At 38.3% G+C, this 18,352-nt stretch overlaps 1 protein-coding gene and 1 non-coding gene across 5 annotated transcripts in view; one reads left to right on the top strand and one right to left on the bottom strand.

The window, feature by feature from the left end:
• Window positions 1–18,352, top strand: part of Gigyf2 (GRB10 interacting GYF protein 2) — a 121,009-nt gene that overhangs the window by 77,052 nt on the left and 25,605 nt on the right. For all 4 annotated transcript variants that reach the window (XM_040753094.1, XM_040753096.1, XM_040753095.1 and 1 more), the window contains 10 exons: window positions 1,874–2,091; window positions 2,182–2,344; window positions 2,437–2,625; window positions 6,249–6,445; window positions 7,324–7,483; window positions 11,185–11,351; window positions 13,362–13,453; window positions 14,567–14,674; window positions 16,025–16,125; window positions 18,214–18,314. In XM_040753094.1, the coding sequence (XP_040609028.1) occupies window positions 1,874–2,091; window positions 2,182–2,344; window positions 2,437–2,625; window positions 6,249–6,445; window positions 7,324–7,483; window positions 11,185–11,351; window positions 13,362–13,453; window positions 14,567–14,674; window positions 16,025–16,125; window positions 18,214–18,314 (1,496 nt within the window). The remainder of the gene's footprint in view (window positions 1–1,873; window positions 2,092–2,181; window positions 2,345–2,436; window positions 2,626–6,248; window positions 6,446–7,323; window positions 7,484–11,184; window positions 11,352–13,361; window positions 13,454–14,566; window positions 14,675–16,024; window positions 16,126–18,213; window positions 18,315–18,352) is intronic.
• On the bottom strand, window positions 9,905–10,006 carry LOC121143041. Its single transcript, XR_005880173.1, has one exon. It is a non-coding gene; the product is annotated as a U6 spliceosomal RNA (small nuclear RNA).

The following is an 18,352-nucleotide window of genomic DNA, read 5'->3' as shown; positions in this document are numbered from 1 at the left end:
TCCTGGAACTTGCTCTGTAGACCAGCCTGGCCTTGAGCTCACAGCCTCTGCCTCCCTAGTGCTGGGATTAAAGGTGTGTGCCACCAATTCCCGGTTCATTTGTTTTTCATAATAGTTTTGTCCAGCTTCATAGTCTACTTCTGCCCACCTTGTCCATGTATTTTTAAAATTTTTATGGGATAAAGACAAAAGAGATCTGGAAAAAAACTCATGTGCTTTTTTGGGGGTGAGGGTACCTGACATATCGAAAATGTAGTCTGATTACTTAGTTGTTATAAGGTAATTTTCATTTCTTAGATTATAATTAATTTTTATTATAATTAGAGTAAAATTTTCAGTATAGTATTTTAGACTGACTTTGAAAATTTTTCACTTTATTCTAGACGTAAAGCCCATATAAAGCTGTGTTCAGCCTTAATGAGTTTCCCTCACTTGCTACATTTAGTTTCACTAGAAAAATTTTGCTAACTCTTGGTAAGATAGCATTTGGGATGTAGTTTTATTAAAGCAGGGGTCACAGCTGGATATAACTGGAGATAGGGCTCCCAGGACAGGGAAGTCACCACTCTAGGAGATGAACTTAGGAAACTCAGTAAGAGGGAAACAGGAGCCAAGTGCCTAGAAGGATAGATTCCTATCAGTGTGCATACTTAGACTGTTTAGAAATGATAGTGGACAGCTGACTCGGAATCCAACATTTGATCAAGAAGGCTCCTTTTGAGTAATGATTGCTCTAGCCTTACATTTAAACAAAGCATATATAAAATTCTGGGCTCTCAGGTAGTGAATGTTTTACATATGAAAGATTCTGTCTTTTTTGAACATCTCAAGTTTCTACTTGTATGTGGCAACTTAATGTTTTCCATAGTATTTTTCCCCCTCCTCTTCCATTACACACTAATTGTAGATTGCTGGTTCTAGCAAATTTGTTCTCAGGAGTAAGAGCATTTCACTTTGGCCTCATTTGTTCCTGTATATCTCAACAGAATGAGAGTCAAGACTACAAACTTCATAGAAGTTAAGAACCACCTTTCCTTTTGGGACTCTTAGATGTAGCAAGAACTTCCATTTCCCTCTTAGAGGAATACTTCTGTTTTAGAGAAATACCTTGAGCAAACAGTCATTTTCCTTTGGAAAGTAGATTCAGTAAATAGTATGCCGGGGTGGACTCAGGAATGCCCCTGAGGGTGTTCGACAGGAAGAAGAGAGAGCTGAAGAAAGTGGGAAGGAGGAAGTGTGCTGCTGTGGGAAAGCAGCCGAGGATGCAGGACTGTGTGGCTCTGCCCTGCCGCTGTGCTAGGAGGTTTGTCATAGAGAATCATCTGTCAGCGCTCAAACGTCAGGATTTTTTTTTGTTGGCGATAAGCATTATAAATGAGAAATTAACACTGGTAATTAGGCACAGTGAGCTTGATACGAATTGACACTGGACCTGATGTAATTCAGAGATTTTTTTTTTATAAGAAAAAGGATATTTTAATACCTACCAAGGGGAAGGCACGAACTTTAATTCAGAAAGACAGCCAATGCTCTAGGAGTGGACTATACAAGTATTAATCAATGCTCACTGAATGCCTAATTATTCAGAGTGCATACTTTGAGTAAAGTATCCTTTCAGTGTGCTTTGTTTTAAATTTATCTTTTAAAGCTTTACTTTGTAACATGCTACAGACTTTGAAGGTAAATAAATACTGTGTCACTTAGTGATGGCAAATGCTCTGAGCTCACTTCTCCTGATTTTTCTCTCTAGAAGGCTGATCCATTAGAATTTGCTCTTAGTTGTAGTTGTCTTCTTTATTTCATAACCATGATTTTCTTTTTCAAATACTGTCATAAACGTTTCCTAAGGTTTCTGTCCTCCTCTTCAACTCAGATGGCCCTCGGTCTACAGGCTGGCGGGAGCACATGGAACGCCGCCGGAGGTTTGAGTTTGATTTTCGAGACCGAGATGATGAGCGGGGTTACCGAAGGGTGCGCTCTGGCAGTGGGAGCATAGATGAGGACAGGGACAGCTTGCCGGAATGGTGCTTAGAGGATGCGGAAGAGGAAATGGGCACGTTTGACTCGTCTGGAGCATTCCTCTCTTTAAAAGTAAGAGACTTGTTTTAAATGCTGTGACAGGCACTGACCCTACACCAAAGCCAAATATGTTGTTAACTTTGGTTTACCTTCTTGCTACAGAAAGTACAGAAAGAACCTATTCCTGAAGAGCAGGAAATGGACTTCAGGCCTGTGGAGGAGGGAGAAGAACGCTCTGACTCTGACAGCAGCCATAATGAAGAGGCCAAAGAACCTGATAAGGCAAATAGGACAGAGGGAGAGAAAACAGACAGAGCAGGAACTGGTAAGGCTTTTTTTTTTTTTTTGTCTTCCTGGATCCTATGTAAACCAAAACCTCCCTGAATTCACTTACTATTATATTACTTTGTGTTCCAGAAGCTAACGAAGAAGCACCCCAAACATCATTATCATCTGCTAGACCAGGTACCCCTTCAGATCCTCAGCCTCAAGAAGCACCACAGTTGGAAAGAAAAGATGAACCCAAAGCTGAACAAATAGAAAAACCTGAAGAAGAGAGTCGGACAGAAAATAGTCTCCCAGTCAAGGTCCCCAGCAGAGGGGATGGTATGTATTTGTGAGAGTGTACCTAAAATGGGATTTTGCTGAGACCAGTAGTCAATGGGGTGACAGCTTTTACTTAACCTCATGGAACTGTTTTCAGGGGATGAATGATTGGAATGGGTATCATTACCAGTAAATGCAGTCAGATATTGCTTTCGTCATGTTTCTTAACCTCAAAATTTATGAAAACAGTTAAAGTCTGATGAAGTGGAGATTAGAGCCTCACTTTCTCAGGTGATGTAGCTGTCTTGACTACACTTGAACATTTGGTTGGGTTCTTGTGGATTTGTTGGATTCCAATAGCAGATAGTTGCTTTCCGTCTAGTATCATATAGGCCACTTCCCACCAAGATGCCGTTGTCCCAAGGGAACAGAAGGAACTGCTTGGCTAGTCTGGGAGCCCATCATCACCTTTGTGAGAAAGCAAGTCTATACACATCTTTAGTGTTAATTGTGTTTGTTTGAATGGCTCATACATCTCAAAAGCACTATAGTTGTGTATTTATTCTTGTAAATACTTAAACATTGCACTGTAATGGCTGATGTTGATTTAGTCACCATAAGAGTCTGCTCTTTGTAACATAGCCTGCTAGACTTGGGATCTATCACATGACTCCTCTGTAGTTTCAGCATTAGCTCTTTTATCTCCCCCACATTGTACTCACCATCCTGAAAGTGATTTGTGCCCTGTTTTTGTGTTTGTGCTTCTCTATGTAACTGAAGCTTTATTCTCTTCTATTTAGGTTGTTGTCTTCTATTTCTTAGTAACCAGTACTATTTTTTAGTTAACAATGTTACTTGTATATGCCTAACGATATTGTAAAGATTTAAGGTCTCCCCATCCCATTAGATTAATATATTGAATACCTGAACCAAAAATTTGTTTTCAGGCTGGACATTGGTGGTGCATGCCTTTAATCCCAACACTTGGAGGCATAGGCAGGTGGATCTAGAACAGCCTAGTTTATCCACAGAGTTAGTTCCAGGACAGCCAGGGCTGGACAGCCAGGGCTACACAGAGAAACAAATTAAGAAATACTTGCATCTGTATCTATGCTATGGGACTTAGACCTCTTTTTTTTTTTTAAATACTTTATTTGGCAATTTCATGTATTTATACAATGCACCTTGATCATTATGTCTACCCTCTGGACTTTCCCTAGCACATCTCCCTGTTCACCACATGCCAGTTTTTTCTTTTAATAACCCACTAAGTCCAGATAGGTTGCCCATCTGTACACATATTTGAAGCCATTCTCCAGAGCTGTACAATCTATGTGTAGTCACATCCCTGAAGAAAAGTGACTCTTTCCTCAGCAGCTCTTATCTGCTAATAACCTTTCACCTGGAGGAGTGTTTTTCGCCTCTTGAGACCTTTTTGGTTCATAATAGTTGTCTCTTGGTTGTTCTGTGTCCAGGAGTGGAGCAAAAGTCTTATCCAAGAAAATTGTGAGTCTAGGTATGAATATTTTGAGAATATTGTGTATTAAAGGCTAACATTTCAGATATTCTGTCTGGAGTTAAATTGTGTGGCTATCAAAATTGGAAAATAAGATATTACTATTAGCAGGACCTTGGGATTTTTCCGGAGGTATGTAGTCCTAGATCTTAGATAGGAAATAGAATTTGGTGGTATAGATAAAGCTGGATCAATTGAGAGAACATTGTAGTACCAGGGAATGGTGAAAGTACAGTGAGAAAATATGGTTGTTTGTTCCATGGGCAAGAAATAGTTTTATTTATTACATTTACCCACCCATCCCAACATGTGTATGTTTACATATTACATGCACATATGTACCTAAAAGTAGAAATTTGAGACCATCTTCCAAGAGTCACTTTTCCTGCTCTACCATATAGACTCTGGAAATTGAGCAACGCCGAGCCCCACTGAGATACTTTGCTATCTCCTCAGGTCACCCACCCACCCCTTAAAAAATAGGTAGTGTGTGTGCTAAGAAGGTTGGTAGAAAACGTGGTTGCAACTTAGATTTGATAGCTTTGTGTAGGGTACCAAGACACATGGGCTACTATGTGATTTGAACTTCTGAGGAGACAAAGTAGGCAATGCACTTGTAAATTGAGGTAGATGAAATTTTAGTCAAAAATGGACAGACTTATTTATTGATTATACATGATGGTGGAAAAGAGGCAGTGATAGCTAAGGTGGCTCAGAAGATTAGGTACCGGGAAGCAAGAAGTTGAAGAGGCCATTTGAGAGGGGAATGATTCGTGGCTGTGAAACACGAAGGAGGAAGAGTTGACCAGAAAAAGGTTGTAAATGAGGGAACTGTAGGTGGATGGGTGCAGTTTATAGCCAGGGAGATAATAAAAGTCTAAAGGTGTAACTGGGTCCATTGTGGTGGCACAGGCCTGTAATCCCAGCAATTGGGAATTTGGAGGATTGAGAGTTTGAGGCCAGCATGGAATAAGGAGTATGGTGACTGCTTCAAAAACAAAATTAAAAGCACAACGAATCCATACAGTTGGTAGGGTGAGGAAGACAAAGGAATAAGCAGTAGCTTGGATAATTCCTAGTTCTAGGGATGGGAATTCCTTTGAGAGACAGAGGTATAGCTTACAGATGCAGTAAGAAAAATTCAAGCTTAGACTCGGGTCAACAATGTCAGCTGCTCCAGAGACTAGCTAATGATGGCAAGGAAAAGTCACTGAATCTGGCAGTATTGTGTCACTGTGTATCTTTGACTGGGTACTTTACTGGTGAGAAGGGGCAAACAGAAGTCCTGTCAATCACTCACACAGAAGCAACATGTATAGACTGAACTTAAGTTTGGCAATGCTTGAGGGAAGCAAGTATTTGAAGAGTCTCTTTGTGATTAAACATCCAAGGTTTTAAAGCAGAAACTGTAATCTGATATAGTTACCCCCTTTTTCATACTTGTTTCAGGAGCCAAGGACTGGAGAGATGGCTCAGTGATAAGACCTGGGTTCAAATCCATATGGCAGCTCACAACTATCTGTAACTACATTTCCAGCGATCTGACACCCTCACACAGATATGAATGCAAGCAAAACACCAACATCCACACACAAATAAATAAAAATTTTAAAAAATGTTTTTAAACTGGGCAGTAGTGGCTCACTCCTTTAATTCCAGCACTAAGGAGACAGAGAGGTAAATCTCTGAGATCAAGGCCAGCCTGGTCTTAAAGAGTGAGGCGCCCCCCCCCAAATAACAAAAAGCACTTTTAGAATTTCTAGTCTTAAAAAACACCCTACACTGTTGAGACTCCTAAAACATGCACTATATTACCACTTGAGATAGGAACTTAAGATTATTATAGGTGTTTTCTGTAAACATTTTGATGAGATGACATGTCTTTGAATACCTTAATCTTTACTATTACTGTTACTGTTATAAAGAATGGCATGGACTGACTGTTACCACTATTGGCTAGATGCTGTAGTGACATAAAAGATCCATTAGGGACTTTTAAACTCTTCCGTCATTCTAGAGAGAAAACTGCATTTCTCTGTAAGAAGTAGCTTCAGGGTTGACATCTTGATTGGACCTACACAGCAGACTGCTCCAGTAATGTAGAATTAACCTTGAGTTGTCTCCAGATTTATAAGTTCATTGATTATTCTATATTCTTTCCCTTTAGAAACAGTGCCTACCTCTCAGCAACCCTCGACACAGCTTCCTCCAGACACAGCCTCTCCTATCCTCATCCTTCCACCTCCTGTTCCCACTCCTCCTTCTGCCTCACGACCAGTTGAGACAGCAGCCATTGAGGCTCCTGGTATGGGTAGTGTTCCCACAGAGCCAGATGATGAAGAGGGCCTCAAACATTTGGAACAGGTGAAATCAGGTTACTCTATTATCTACTCTCAAGTTTCCATGAATATCCCAGTACAGAAGTTTTATGCACTAGTCTTAAGTACTGGAAAAAATGTTTGGTTATTTAATGTTTATGTGAGTAATTGTCTTTCAGATCATTTCATGCTTTTAAGTTTCTGCTATGTAGTAGTCATCATGTCAGGTTATTTTTTGCTCTTCTGAGATTGCCCTTAGCTGTTTTCTTTTCTTTTCTTTTTGGACCTTAATGGAATGCTAAAAATGGTGAATACAAGCAGCTGTGGATGGTCTCTGTGTCTTCTGTGGGTTTTTTTACTTCAAGTATAGCAGGGACGATGGTTAAAAGCTTCAGGATGTTAACATTCTTATTCATGTCTGTGTTTCCTGAAAATTGTGTGTAACATCATCACATGAAAAGTAAATAATGAGTTGGTTTTCTACAAAAGAATTTCTCTTTCCTTCAGGGTGGAGTGGTTAGAGACAGGAAATGTAGAAGAAAATGTTATTGATGTATTAGTGAAATTTGTAGAATAACTTATTTGCAATTGTATTAGTTGAGTCTTTTATTCTATCAACATCTACAAATAAAACAGGTATGTGAAAACAATCTGGAATGGGCTGACAACATATTTTAAAACCTTATTTGAAGCCTAAGCTTTGATCCATACCAGTTTGTATTTCGACCTAGTTGGCTTATTTTGGGTCTTTGATCCATAGCTTTTTTTTCTCCTATAAAATGGGATCAGGTTGTTAATTGTTTTGTTCTTTGTGCAATGTCTTTCACAAATCAGGTAGTTCAAAAACAGTGATCATTATTACTAGCCTTATACTATTAATTCAGGATCATTTGTTTCCTCTATCCTTTTATCTTCTGTTACTAGCAAGCTGAGAAGATGGTGGCTTATCTCCAAGACAGTGCACTAGATGAGGAAAGATTGACATCAAAACTGCAAGAGCACAGAGCTAAAGGAGTGTCGATTCCACTGATGCACGAAGCAATGCAAAAGTGGTATTACAAAGACCCTCAGGGGGAAATCCAAGGTAAACATCTATATTCATTTTAAACTGGAGTATCTGTGTCACTTTCAGAACCTCCGGAGAGGGGTTTGTTCAATGTTAGTTTGCATAATAGACAACAAAGGCAATAGACATTCTTTATAAATATTAAAAAACAAAACAAAAAACAGAAGAGTGATGACTAAAATGGCAATGGTATCAGCAAAATGCTTTGTGCACTATCCAAACTCCACACATCCCAGCTGGATAAGAGGCAGAGCAGAGTCTCTTTGCTTCGATACTCAGACAACAGGAAGGAATGGCAGCAGTGTTAGAACTTTGACTGATGTGCTGAAATGGATGTGGTATAAACAATAGAGAATTACTAAAATGATTAAGAAAAACTACAGTTTTACAAATGAATCCCTTGAAAGGATTGAGTAAGTTAGATTACAGGAGGGAATGCTGTAAAGAATCCATGTAGATCCATTTCTGCTTTTAAAAACTTTAGAGCCTGTGTTGCTTGTTAGTAAGTTAGTGTCAGTTTTAGCACAGCACTTACTGAATATATTGTTTGAGGGCTCCAGCATGTTAACATTTCCACTTTTTAGTCCCCTTTCGCTTCCTTACTCTTTTTTTGTAAGAGTTGCCACTGATTGGTCTTGTATATATTTGTTCATTGTTAACATCCAAGTATAATGTTAAGTTAGCTAAGAATAGGGTTTTGTACATATGTGCATTTTAATTAAATTCATTTTATTTGGGATAATTGTAGTTTCACATGAAATTGTCCTTCATCTGATTTTTCTCAGTGGCAAAAACATCCAAGGTGTTTATATCAACACAATTCAGAATCTTTGCATTTTAGCAGCAGTGTTGGCTTTTTATAGCAACACATTCTTCCTTTCCACACTGCTTTTTTAATCTATGGTAAGCACCAATCTGTTTTACAATTTTTATATTGTATCATTTAGGAATGCTATATAAGTAGAACCATATAGAATAGAATGGTTATATCCATTTAGATCCCTAGAGATTCATCCTGGTTGCTTCAAAAGTCATACTTTGTTTCCTGGTATTACTGAGTCCTAGTGAATGATGTCAATTGGTAGTAGTTTGTTTAACCATTCATCCGATGAAGGACATTTGGGTGGTTCAAATTTTTTGGCTGCTGTAAACATTTTGGGCAGCATGTGAAAGTATTTCATTTCTTCAGTATAAATGCTCAGAAGTGTAAGTACTAGATCAAATGGCCATTGCATCTTTAGTTTTTTAAACTGTTTTCCGGATTGCCCCCTAATGATGTAAATGTTTTCTTGTATCTTTTTCAAAATTTGATGATGATAAGTTTTTTGTTTTTGTTTTTAAATCATTCTAGCAAGTGTATAATGATACTGTATTATAATTCAAGATCTCTACGTGTAGCTCAACTTCATCTTGTGAGCCTCCTGTCTGTTAGCATTATAGACATGCTCTACCATGCCTGCTTCTAGATTATATGGAAAGTATTTTTAACTGTTTCCATAGCTTCTCTCTACTGTATGTTCTTACAAAAGGTACACAAGATCCTAATTTGTCTACATCATTTCTAACTTTTATTATAATTTTGTAGTTAATAGGATATTCCATTTTATGTGGGTTTTTTGTTTGTGTGTTGGGGCATATGTCTTATTGTATAACCCAGGGTGTCCTCCAACTCTTAATTCTTCTGACTTAGCTTTAAAAGTTTTGAGATTATGGATGTCTTTTCCCAAACCTGGATTGTCACAGCTTCTGTAGTTTGGATTGCTGTGTTGAGCGTCTTTACCTGTGCTTATGTCTAATAGAGTTTTTCCTTTTTTCATTCTCCCTTCCCCCTTTTTGAGACAGTGTCTCATTGTATTGCTCATACTGATTTCACACTTCTGGACTGAAGTCCTCTGCCCCAGTCTTCCTAAGTAGCTAGAAATAATAAGGCCAATTGACAAGATCATCCTACTAAGCATGATTGTGTGTATCTGGTGGTAGATCCTTACCTTTGTTTCTCCTTTTAAAGCTTATTTATCACTGCTTATATGTTTGCATGATGTGTGAGGTCAAAGGAGGACTCTGTGGAGTTGGTTCTCACCTTCCTTCTTTCTAAGGGTTCTTAGGGTGAAAGTAAGGTCACTAAGTTTTTGTGGCAAGTGCCCATACTTACTGAGCCATCTTGCTTGCCCTAGCCCTCTTCCTTTGTTTGTTTATGTGTGTGGGGGGGCGTATATGCACATGTGTGCAGGTACCCACAGAGGCCAGAGGTGTCAGTCCCCTCTGGTTCCTCCATGGAGGTACAGGTGTTTGAGGTGTTGATTCTCTTATGTAGTTCCCAGAAGTCTTACTCAAGTTGTTAGGCTTAGCGGTAAGCATCTTTACCTGCCCCCTCCCCCCTTTTGATTTCTTCTTGGTGTTTTTTTTATGTCAGTTCTTTTGGTATAAACGAGAAGGTCAGAATAAAGAGAACACTTCACAAATTTGGGTGTCATCTTTGTTCAGGGGCTATGCTAATATCTTTGTTTTGTTCTAAATTTAGTATGTGCTGCCAAAGTGAGCATCCCCATCCTTAATATGGAAGGGTGTTACACATTTCTGCACCAATTGACATAATGATATGCCACATGTAATGTGGTATAATACTGGTAATCCCTCCCACCAAGCACTGAGGTTAAAGGCCTGCACCACTATATTCAGCTTATTGTTGAATTTTCATGAATTGAATTAACCATCCTTATATTCCAGGAATAAATGTCTTATACTTAAGTGTGTGTGGAGTGTGCATGTTCACACAAATACTTTTTACCCATCAATTATTTGGAAGTGTCTTTAGATTCTAAGCTAGTAATTTTCCTGTTAGTATTCTGTTGTTGATATATATCTTGGTTCTGTGGTGGTCAAAGAACATATATATGATTTTAGTTAACAATTTAGAAGGGATCATTATATAAATGACTCAGTTAAAAACACTCATTGCACTTCTAGAGAACCCAGGCTTGACTCCTAGCACCCACACGATGGCTTAGAACCATCTGTAACTTCCATGAAATTCCACACCCTCTTATGTCCTCTGTGAATACCAGGCCATGGTGGTTCATAGGCATTTTTACAGGAAAAACAGCCATTCACATTTAAAAAATATTTTTAATGCCTAGAAAATACTGAATTAATCTATGTGTTCTGTAAATTTGTATGTTTAAAGAATACTATATTTTTTCTCAAGTCCAGATTTAGTCTAGTTAGGTAAATAAATTGTAATTTGACTTAGTTCATTTGTTTATTGCTTATATTTTGCATTTTTATTCCACAATCACTAATCTCCAGCAGAACATAGCAAAAATTGGAGGATGCGTTTGGCACTGAGCATTTATATTCTATGCCGCAGTGATACAAAGGCAGCAAGTTTATCAGCTCTTTTGTGTATCTCACTTTCTGACGTGTGAGTGGTTGCAAAGGGTGAGACAGTTTTGCTACTTACATCATCAAATCACTGATGACAACTTGGTGTGTGTAAAAGTGGAGTTTGGTTAGGAATGAAGCAGCAGATCGCTGGCTGAGAATGAGCAAAGTCCTGGCTCTTAATTCCCAGCTCTGTGAATTAGACACAGCGTATTTCAAAAAACTATTCGTCATTCTTTGAAGTAAGTCAAGATAATATGAAAATTTGTGTGAACACGAGACCCAGAGAATGTATTTATCTTTGAGCCTGACAAGATTCTTACTGTCTTTGTGTTTAGGTCCCTTTAACAATCAGGAGATGGCAGAATGGTTTCAGGCGGGCTATTTTACTATGTCTTTGCTTGTGAAGAGGGCATGTGATGAAAGCTTCCAGCCTCTTGGAGATATCATGAAAATGTGGGGAAGGGTTCCTTTCTCACCAGGACCAGCCCCTCCTCCTCATATGGTAAGTATCTTCCTGCTGGCCTGGGATGCACAAAATAGATACAGGAGTGCTTGTTTTTCCTTGAATGACAATCCAGGGTTGCAGTAGAGAAGGAAAGGATAGTAGTTTCTCTTTTCTTACTTTGAGACAGGTCTTATACCACATGGATTATAGGCATGAGCTACCATACAGAACACATTAGTATCATAGAAGTAAATTGAAATTGTAATGGACATTTTTGAATGGGATAGTTATATCCTTAACAGTAATGACCCTTTCAAAACTTGCATTTGTGTGCATGCGTTTTTTATACATCCACCAACAGTTTTCTAACCAATAAAAAATGAGACCAATATCTTACCCTGACCTAACTACTAGGTCTTTTTTCATGGTCTGGCTATTCTCTTTCAAAGCTCATGTCAAAGCTTTCATCTGCAGTGTTTTAGTGTGGTTGACCTCTATAAATTCCTTATTATCTTTACCTAGAATGCACATTCTTTTCCTCTCACCTCCATTTCCATTTTATTTCCGGCTCATACAATTTCTGGCTCATACAATTTGAGGCTTAACCTAAAATAAGTGCCGCTAGTGTGTTAGGATATTTTGAGGGCCTAAACCTTTTGCTGGGAAATATTTTCTCTTCAGGGCTGGCCTTTCTCCATAGAGTTGCTAGTGGAGGTCTCTAGGTATGTTTTTATCTAGGCCTTTTATGTCTTAAGTTGGAGCAAATAGTGACTGTCTGTTGATAAAAATGATGACATTTAATTTAGTGTGAATACTGACTTTCTACAGTAACCCGCCATTGATCTACTCAGCTACAATGAGGGCTACTTGGTCATGCTTTCATAGTAGGTTTTTGAGAGGTGAAGATGAATGTGATAAAACAAAGGTTTATGTAGGCAGGCTCACTGGTCATCATGCTTTCTCTTCCGTGATTCCTACATCATATTTGAGGATTGCTTCTTTTAAATCCCAGGAACAGTTAGTGTTTTAATTTACATGGCAAGTTTGAGCCTTGTCTTCTGTCTTGAAGTTGAGATGTGGTTTTTTGTCAGTAGCTAAAAGTTGCTCACTTGGTTCTTGGCATGCTTGTACTCCTTGTCTGTTTACCAACACAATCTGTTGGGAGTCACAATCTTTACCTATTCAGTTGATGCTGTACCTGAGCCTCAATCTGTACCCATTCAACCAGAAACCTGTAGGAAGCTCTGCTTCCTTATTAGCTGCTACCTTTTCCTTGAGTAGCACTGATAAGAGAGCTGACCTTCACGAACAGTGTCTCTGAATTTAGGATGTTTCCACCTCTAACACATCGTGTGTCAGATGCTTTATTTCAAACTGTAATCAGTATGTAAGAAAGATATAAATTCATACTTGATTTGCCCAGGTCTAGTCTGTTATCTTAGGTTTTTTTATTTCTTATTATTTTAGACCTTAACTTTAGAAAACTATACAATTTCAGCCATCTTACTGGAATTATTTTGAAATACAAAGAAATACTATAGCCTATGTATTAATAACAATAGCAATAGAAATACCTAATTTGAAGTAGTAGTATCAGGTGTTTTTTTCCCCCATATGAACTAGCTTATGAACTGATTGTGTGCTACTGCGAAATTCCTTTTCAACCCATCAACTGTTAGGTCATTTTACTCTTTCCCTTAATGTCCTAAAATTCTGACTTCTAGATGATCTTTAAACAAGCCACTAAGATTTGGAGTGCTGGGTAATTAATTTTTCAGTTATAATAGCAGCTCTGTAGAACACTGCTCAGCATTCAGCTTGAAGCAGTAGAGGACAGTACTGAAGGACCTTTTGTGGCTTATGCTTGAAAACCACCTTAATCCACTAGGTGGCATTGTTTACATTTTAAAGGTGGTGGGGTTTTTAGTTAAGGGTTTGAAGGGCAAAAGGTTGAAGTAGGAAGTAAAGGTCTGGGTTTACTGTGCTGTGTTAGGTGTATATATTCAGTGACACTGTCTCATTGCTGTTTATTTCATGATGCTTCTCTCTGTACCTCTTTTCTCTTAGGGAGAATTGGACCAGGAACGCCTGACCAGACAGCAGGAACTCACTGCCTTATACCAGATGCAACACCTCCAGTACCAGCAGTTCTTAATACAGTAAGAGCAGTGATGCAGTAGGATGCACTGCAGCACCAAGGAGCCTGAGATAGAGTCTGCTCCCAAGTCTCACCTTTTATAGTGAGAACTCAAGGCTTCTGTGATACTTGAGTAGCTTACTAGTGACATGTGTACTACTGTCCATCTAATTTTAGTCTCACCCTTTTAAATATTAGAAGATTGCAGAAAACCACATCTAATTATGATTTTTCAGGGTCTTTAGTTACTGAGGAAAGAGCCAACAAACATTTTAAGAACTAAATATTTTCCGAGGGACACAAAAAACGTAGAGGAGAAGGTCGGAAGAAATTAAAATTTACTCTCTTAGGAATGGTGTAGAGTGATGACCAGTTTACTAAGGTCATTATCCATCTTTATTTTGTTGTTGTTGAGATAGGATTTAGCTATGTAGCTTTGACTGCCCTAAATCTCATGTTCTGAAGCCTTAGTCTGCTGAGCACTGGAATTGGGGAAAAGAACTAACATTTGTGCCAGTAAATGAAATGGGTTGGCACTATCTTTCCTGGTGGCCTGCTGCCTGTTTTAAGCAAAACATTATCAGATCCCTGACTTGCCTGTTTATAGATTATCTGTGATTACTTACTGTTAAATCACAAAGGCCGAATTGAGGAGTTGCAACTGCAAACCTGAAGATACTTAGTATTTGGAACTTTCAGATCTAATGGAAAATATTACCTAAAAATTTCCAAACTGAAACATGAAATTTGAGACTTTAATTTTATTTTACAGAGTTCTTCATTTGGAAATAGGTGTTCAAATATGCTTATTGTCACTTACAACCTGGGAACAGATTGGTACTGATCATCTTATGGGTGTTGGCCAGTGTTTGGCATTCTGTGATGTGATATGCGTATATCACATATATCATTTGTTTTATATGTATATGTACACATACCTGTATCTCCCATTCAGAAACATCATCTATGAGTTCTCTCTGGAGTGAATTATAAAGTTTCTTGTGACTATTAGTACACAGACTTATAAATTATATTTGATTGTTATTTCTAATTGTGTTTTGGGGAGGAGATGAATTGCATTTTGAACTACATATGAGTAGATAGGTTATACTTTTTTTTTTTTTGACTTTTAAAGACAACAATATGCACAGGTTTTGGCTCAACAGCAGAAAGCAGCTTTGTCATCTCAGCAGCAGCAGCAGTTGGCTCTTCTTCTTCAGCAGTTCCAAGCTCTGAAGATGAGGTTGGTGTCACTCCATTTGTCACATTTTCTGTCTGTGCCTGTCTGTCTGTCAGTCTCTCTCTCTCTCTCTCTCTCTCTCTCTCTCTCTCTCTCTCTCTCTCTCTCTCTCTCTCTCTCTCTCTCTCTCTCTCTCCCTCCCTCCCTCCCTCCCTCCCCCTGTCCCCCTCCCTCCCCCCCTGTCCCCTCTCTCTCTGTGTGTATTAAGGAGAATGAAGAAATGTTGATATAAGGTGTGTTTTAGCATCAGAGGATTCCCATAAAACTTGACTTCATGGTGTATGTAAAAATAATATGACTTAAATCTTTTAGTTAGAGCGGTTTACATATATAAAAAAGCATTTATATATAGACTATACAATTTTTTGCATAATAATCTAAAAGTGATGATAATACTTGGAGAACTATAACAAAAGATCATAGTCTCGGATTTTAATTTCAATTTTACCCATGATATTTGAACAAAAAAAAATTGATAAATCACAAAGGATCACAATTTACTGAATTCCCAAACCCTTAAGGCAAGTCTGTGGAAAAAGCAATTATGAAGACATTCTTCATTCCTTCTACTTCAGACTTTCATTCAGAAACTTTGTCTCAGCTCCTGGAAGTTGTATCCAAAGCTGTTCCAAAGTTGTACTGTCTGTCTCAATCAGAGTACTTCACATTTCTCATGTGAGCCATAGCCCACCCTGTGAGGCAAGCAGGTAAACAGTTGGATTTTTATTTTTATTTTTTTTTACGTTTTTATTGATTGATTTTTTTCAAGACATGGTCTCTGTGTAGGCCTGGTTGTTTTGGAACTCTTTCTGTAGACCAGGCTAGCCTGAAACTCAGAGGACTGCCTGCCTCTGCTTCCCAAGTGGTGGGACTAAAGGCATGCTCTACCACGCCTGACTAGTTCTCTGTACCCTTGATACTGAGGGCTTGATTAACCTGATTTATAGAAAACCTTAAGAAAGAAGTGAAATGCAGTTCTTGGGTCTTGTTACTGTTTTAAGACAAGGGTCTACTATATAGACCAGGCTAACTCAGAGATGTGCTTGTCTTCGAAGAGCTGGGACTCAAGGCATGTACCACCACATTCAGTTTTCATCATATTAAAATAGAGCCTAATATTAGGAAAGCAGAAGCATATAGATCTCTGAATTTGAGGCTAGCCTAGTCTGTAGAGTGAGTTAAAGGTCAGCCAGGGCTACATAGTGGGACCCTATTTCAGAAAAATAAAACAACAACAAAACGATGGCATTTTCTAGCCAGATAACCCAGAAACCTACTAATATTCTAGAAATCCCTCTTTATCTTATTTTCCAAGTGACAGGAACACATTGACTTTTTATTTCCCTTTTGCAGAATATCTGATCAGAACATCATTCCCTCAGTAACTAGGTCTGTGTCAGTGCCAGATACTGGCTCTATCTGGGAGCTTCAGCCAACAGCCTCACAGCCTGCAGGTAAAAATTTAGCATTGCTTGTAGTGAAATTTAAGGGATCTAGAATGTAATAGTTATTTATAGTTAATTTTTTAATGTTGCAGATATATTGATCCACTATTACTGATTTTCAAGAAGCTCTATATTCAGTGGATCCAAGAAAGCCTTTGTAGGAAATATTTAGTGTGTAAATTGTTTGAATTGTATGAGTCAGGTTCTGTCTTTGTCGCTTTAACTAATGTAGGTTGTTTTGTTTTGTTTTTTGCTTTGTGGTGCTGTAGTAGTCTCTAGCCAGAAAAGGGCTGTGCCACTTTTCCAATCTCCAGCCCTGAAAAATACTTTGTTTTTGATGTTTTTGCTGGAGTGTGTGGTTTGTGTGTGGAAATAAAGTAATGATATTCTCTCCATTGCAGTTAAAGTTTTATAACCTTATAGATGCTGCCGAATTTTAGCATGAACACCTTCACTTCTGTGATGTTTTGTTTGTCAAATTAGAAAACTTGGGCATTGGGAATTTTAAAAATCTTAGTAATTGGTGGAGTAAGCTTGTTTTTGTTGTTAAGGTATAAACCCACAGAAGTGGAAAGTTTGACTAACCAATAGTGCTTATAGGAGAGAGTAGTTGACTGTTAAATTCTTAGGAACCATGTACTTTGACAGTTTTTTTTTAGAGTTGGTGAACCATCATGTGATAGTTCTCGAATTGACCCTACAGAGTATTGCAGTAGAGGGCCTAGTGTCTTCCTTCTGAAACCTTCCCAAAAAAGAGATCAAAGCAAAACTTTTCTACTATGTGTGCATACCCTATTGTGTAACAATTATTTATTTATTTGTTTTGTTTGCATGTATATGTTTGCATATTGTATTTGTATGTGGGCACAGGTGCCACAGTACACTCATGGATGTGAGGACAACTTGTGCCAGTTGGTTCTCTACTATCTTGGGAACCCTAGGGGTCAAACTCTTGTCATGAGGCTTGATGGCAACACCTTGTCAGCCTACATTAGTCTTTTATTACTATTCATTTATACTTAGGATTTTAAAATAGTCTTCAGTGTTTTGGAGTTTCTAAATATCTCAAACAATTTACATGCAATCAACTCCATTGGTTTTATACACATAGTATTTAATTTGCACAGATATATCATAATAGGTATGCAGAAAATAATGTGGCATTATAAGTTCAGTGGTAAAATACTTGTCTAGCATTTGTAACACTATTAAATCTCTAGTACCAAAAAAAGTAAAATAGGGAATTAATGTCAACAAACTTAACAATAAAATAATAGACTCAGTGCCTTTATTTTGTTGTATTTTATTTTAGAGACAAGGTTTCATGTGACCTTAATTTAGTATGTATCCAAGGCTGGCCTTGAACTTAGGATCCTCATGAGAGCTCTACTTCCCAAGTGCTGGTATTATAGAAGTGTATCACCATGTTTAGCTTGGAACCCCTTATATTTACTTCTATATCTAGCATGTGCTTTGTTTGCCAGATGTAGAAGTAAATATAAGGGGTTCTAAGCCAACACCAAATGTAATTTGTAAGAACTGCCCAGTCTCTCTCCAAAGATTTGTTATTTGCATTATAACCATATGATGAATAGCTGAGTAGCCACCTGGTTCTCTACTTGTATTCTCTCCTCTGTGGAATTTGGAATCACTGTGTTGTCACATTCTTGCCATGTTCCTTTTAAATTTTTAAAATTAGTTCATCTGTAAAGATAGGGATGTATCAGGTACCTGTATGGAGCATTACAAGGATGAAGTTGTTTCCTAGTAAATGTCTTGTACTACCTTACCGTCATGATGTATTGAAGAGTGTTGATGAGACCCTGCTGGCTTGGCTTCCTTTAAAGCAAAACAGCCAGGCACATGATGGCACATAATTTTAATCTCAGCATTTGGCAGGCTGGGGCAGGAAGAACTCACATTAAAGGCTGTTTTCAGGATTATATGGCAAGACAGCCCTGCACACTCCTCCCAAAGCCAGAACAGTCGAGTATGATGGAGCACATTTCAGTTCAGGGAGCAGCTGTTCTTTATGCCTGTGCTTATGTGACTACGCTACACTCTTGGACCTTTCTCAGTTTTGTCTTTGTCTTACAGTTTGGGAAGGTGGTAGTGTATGGGATCTTCCCCTGGACACCACGACACCAGGCCCTTCCTTGGAACAGCTTCAGCAGCTAGAGAAGGCCAAAGCTGCAAAGGTCTGTGTACCTTCTAGCTGTAGGATGCAAAACTTTGT

Source organism: Mesocricetus auratus, unplaced genomic scaffold (genome assembly GCF_017639785.1).
Source record: "Mesocricetus auratus isolate SY011 unplaced genomic scaffold, BCM_Maur_2.0 Super-Scaffold_100010, whole genome shotgun sequence".
NCBI lineage: Eukaryota > Metazoa > Chordata > Mammalia > Rodentia > Cricetidae > Mesocricetus > Mesocricetus auratus.
This window is presented reverse-complemented; position numbering and strand designations above follow the sequence as displayed.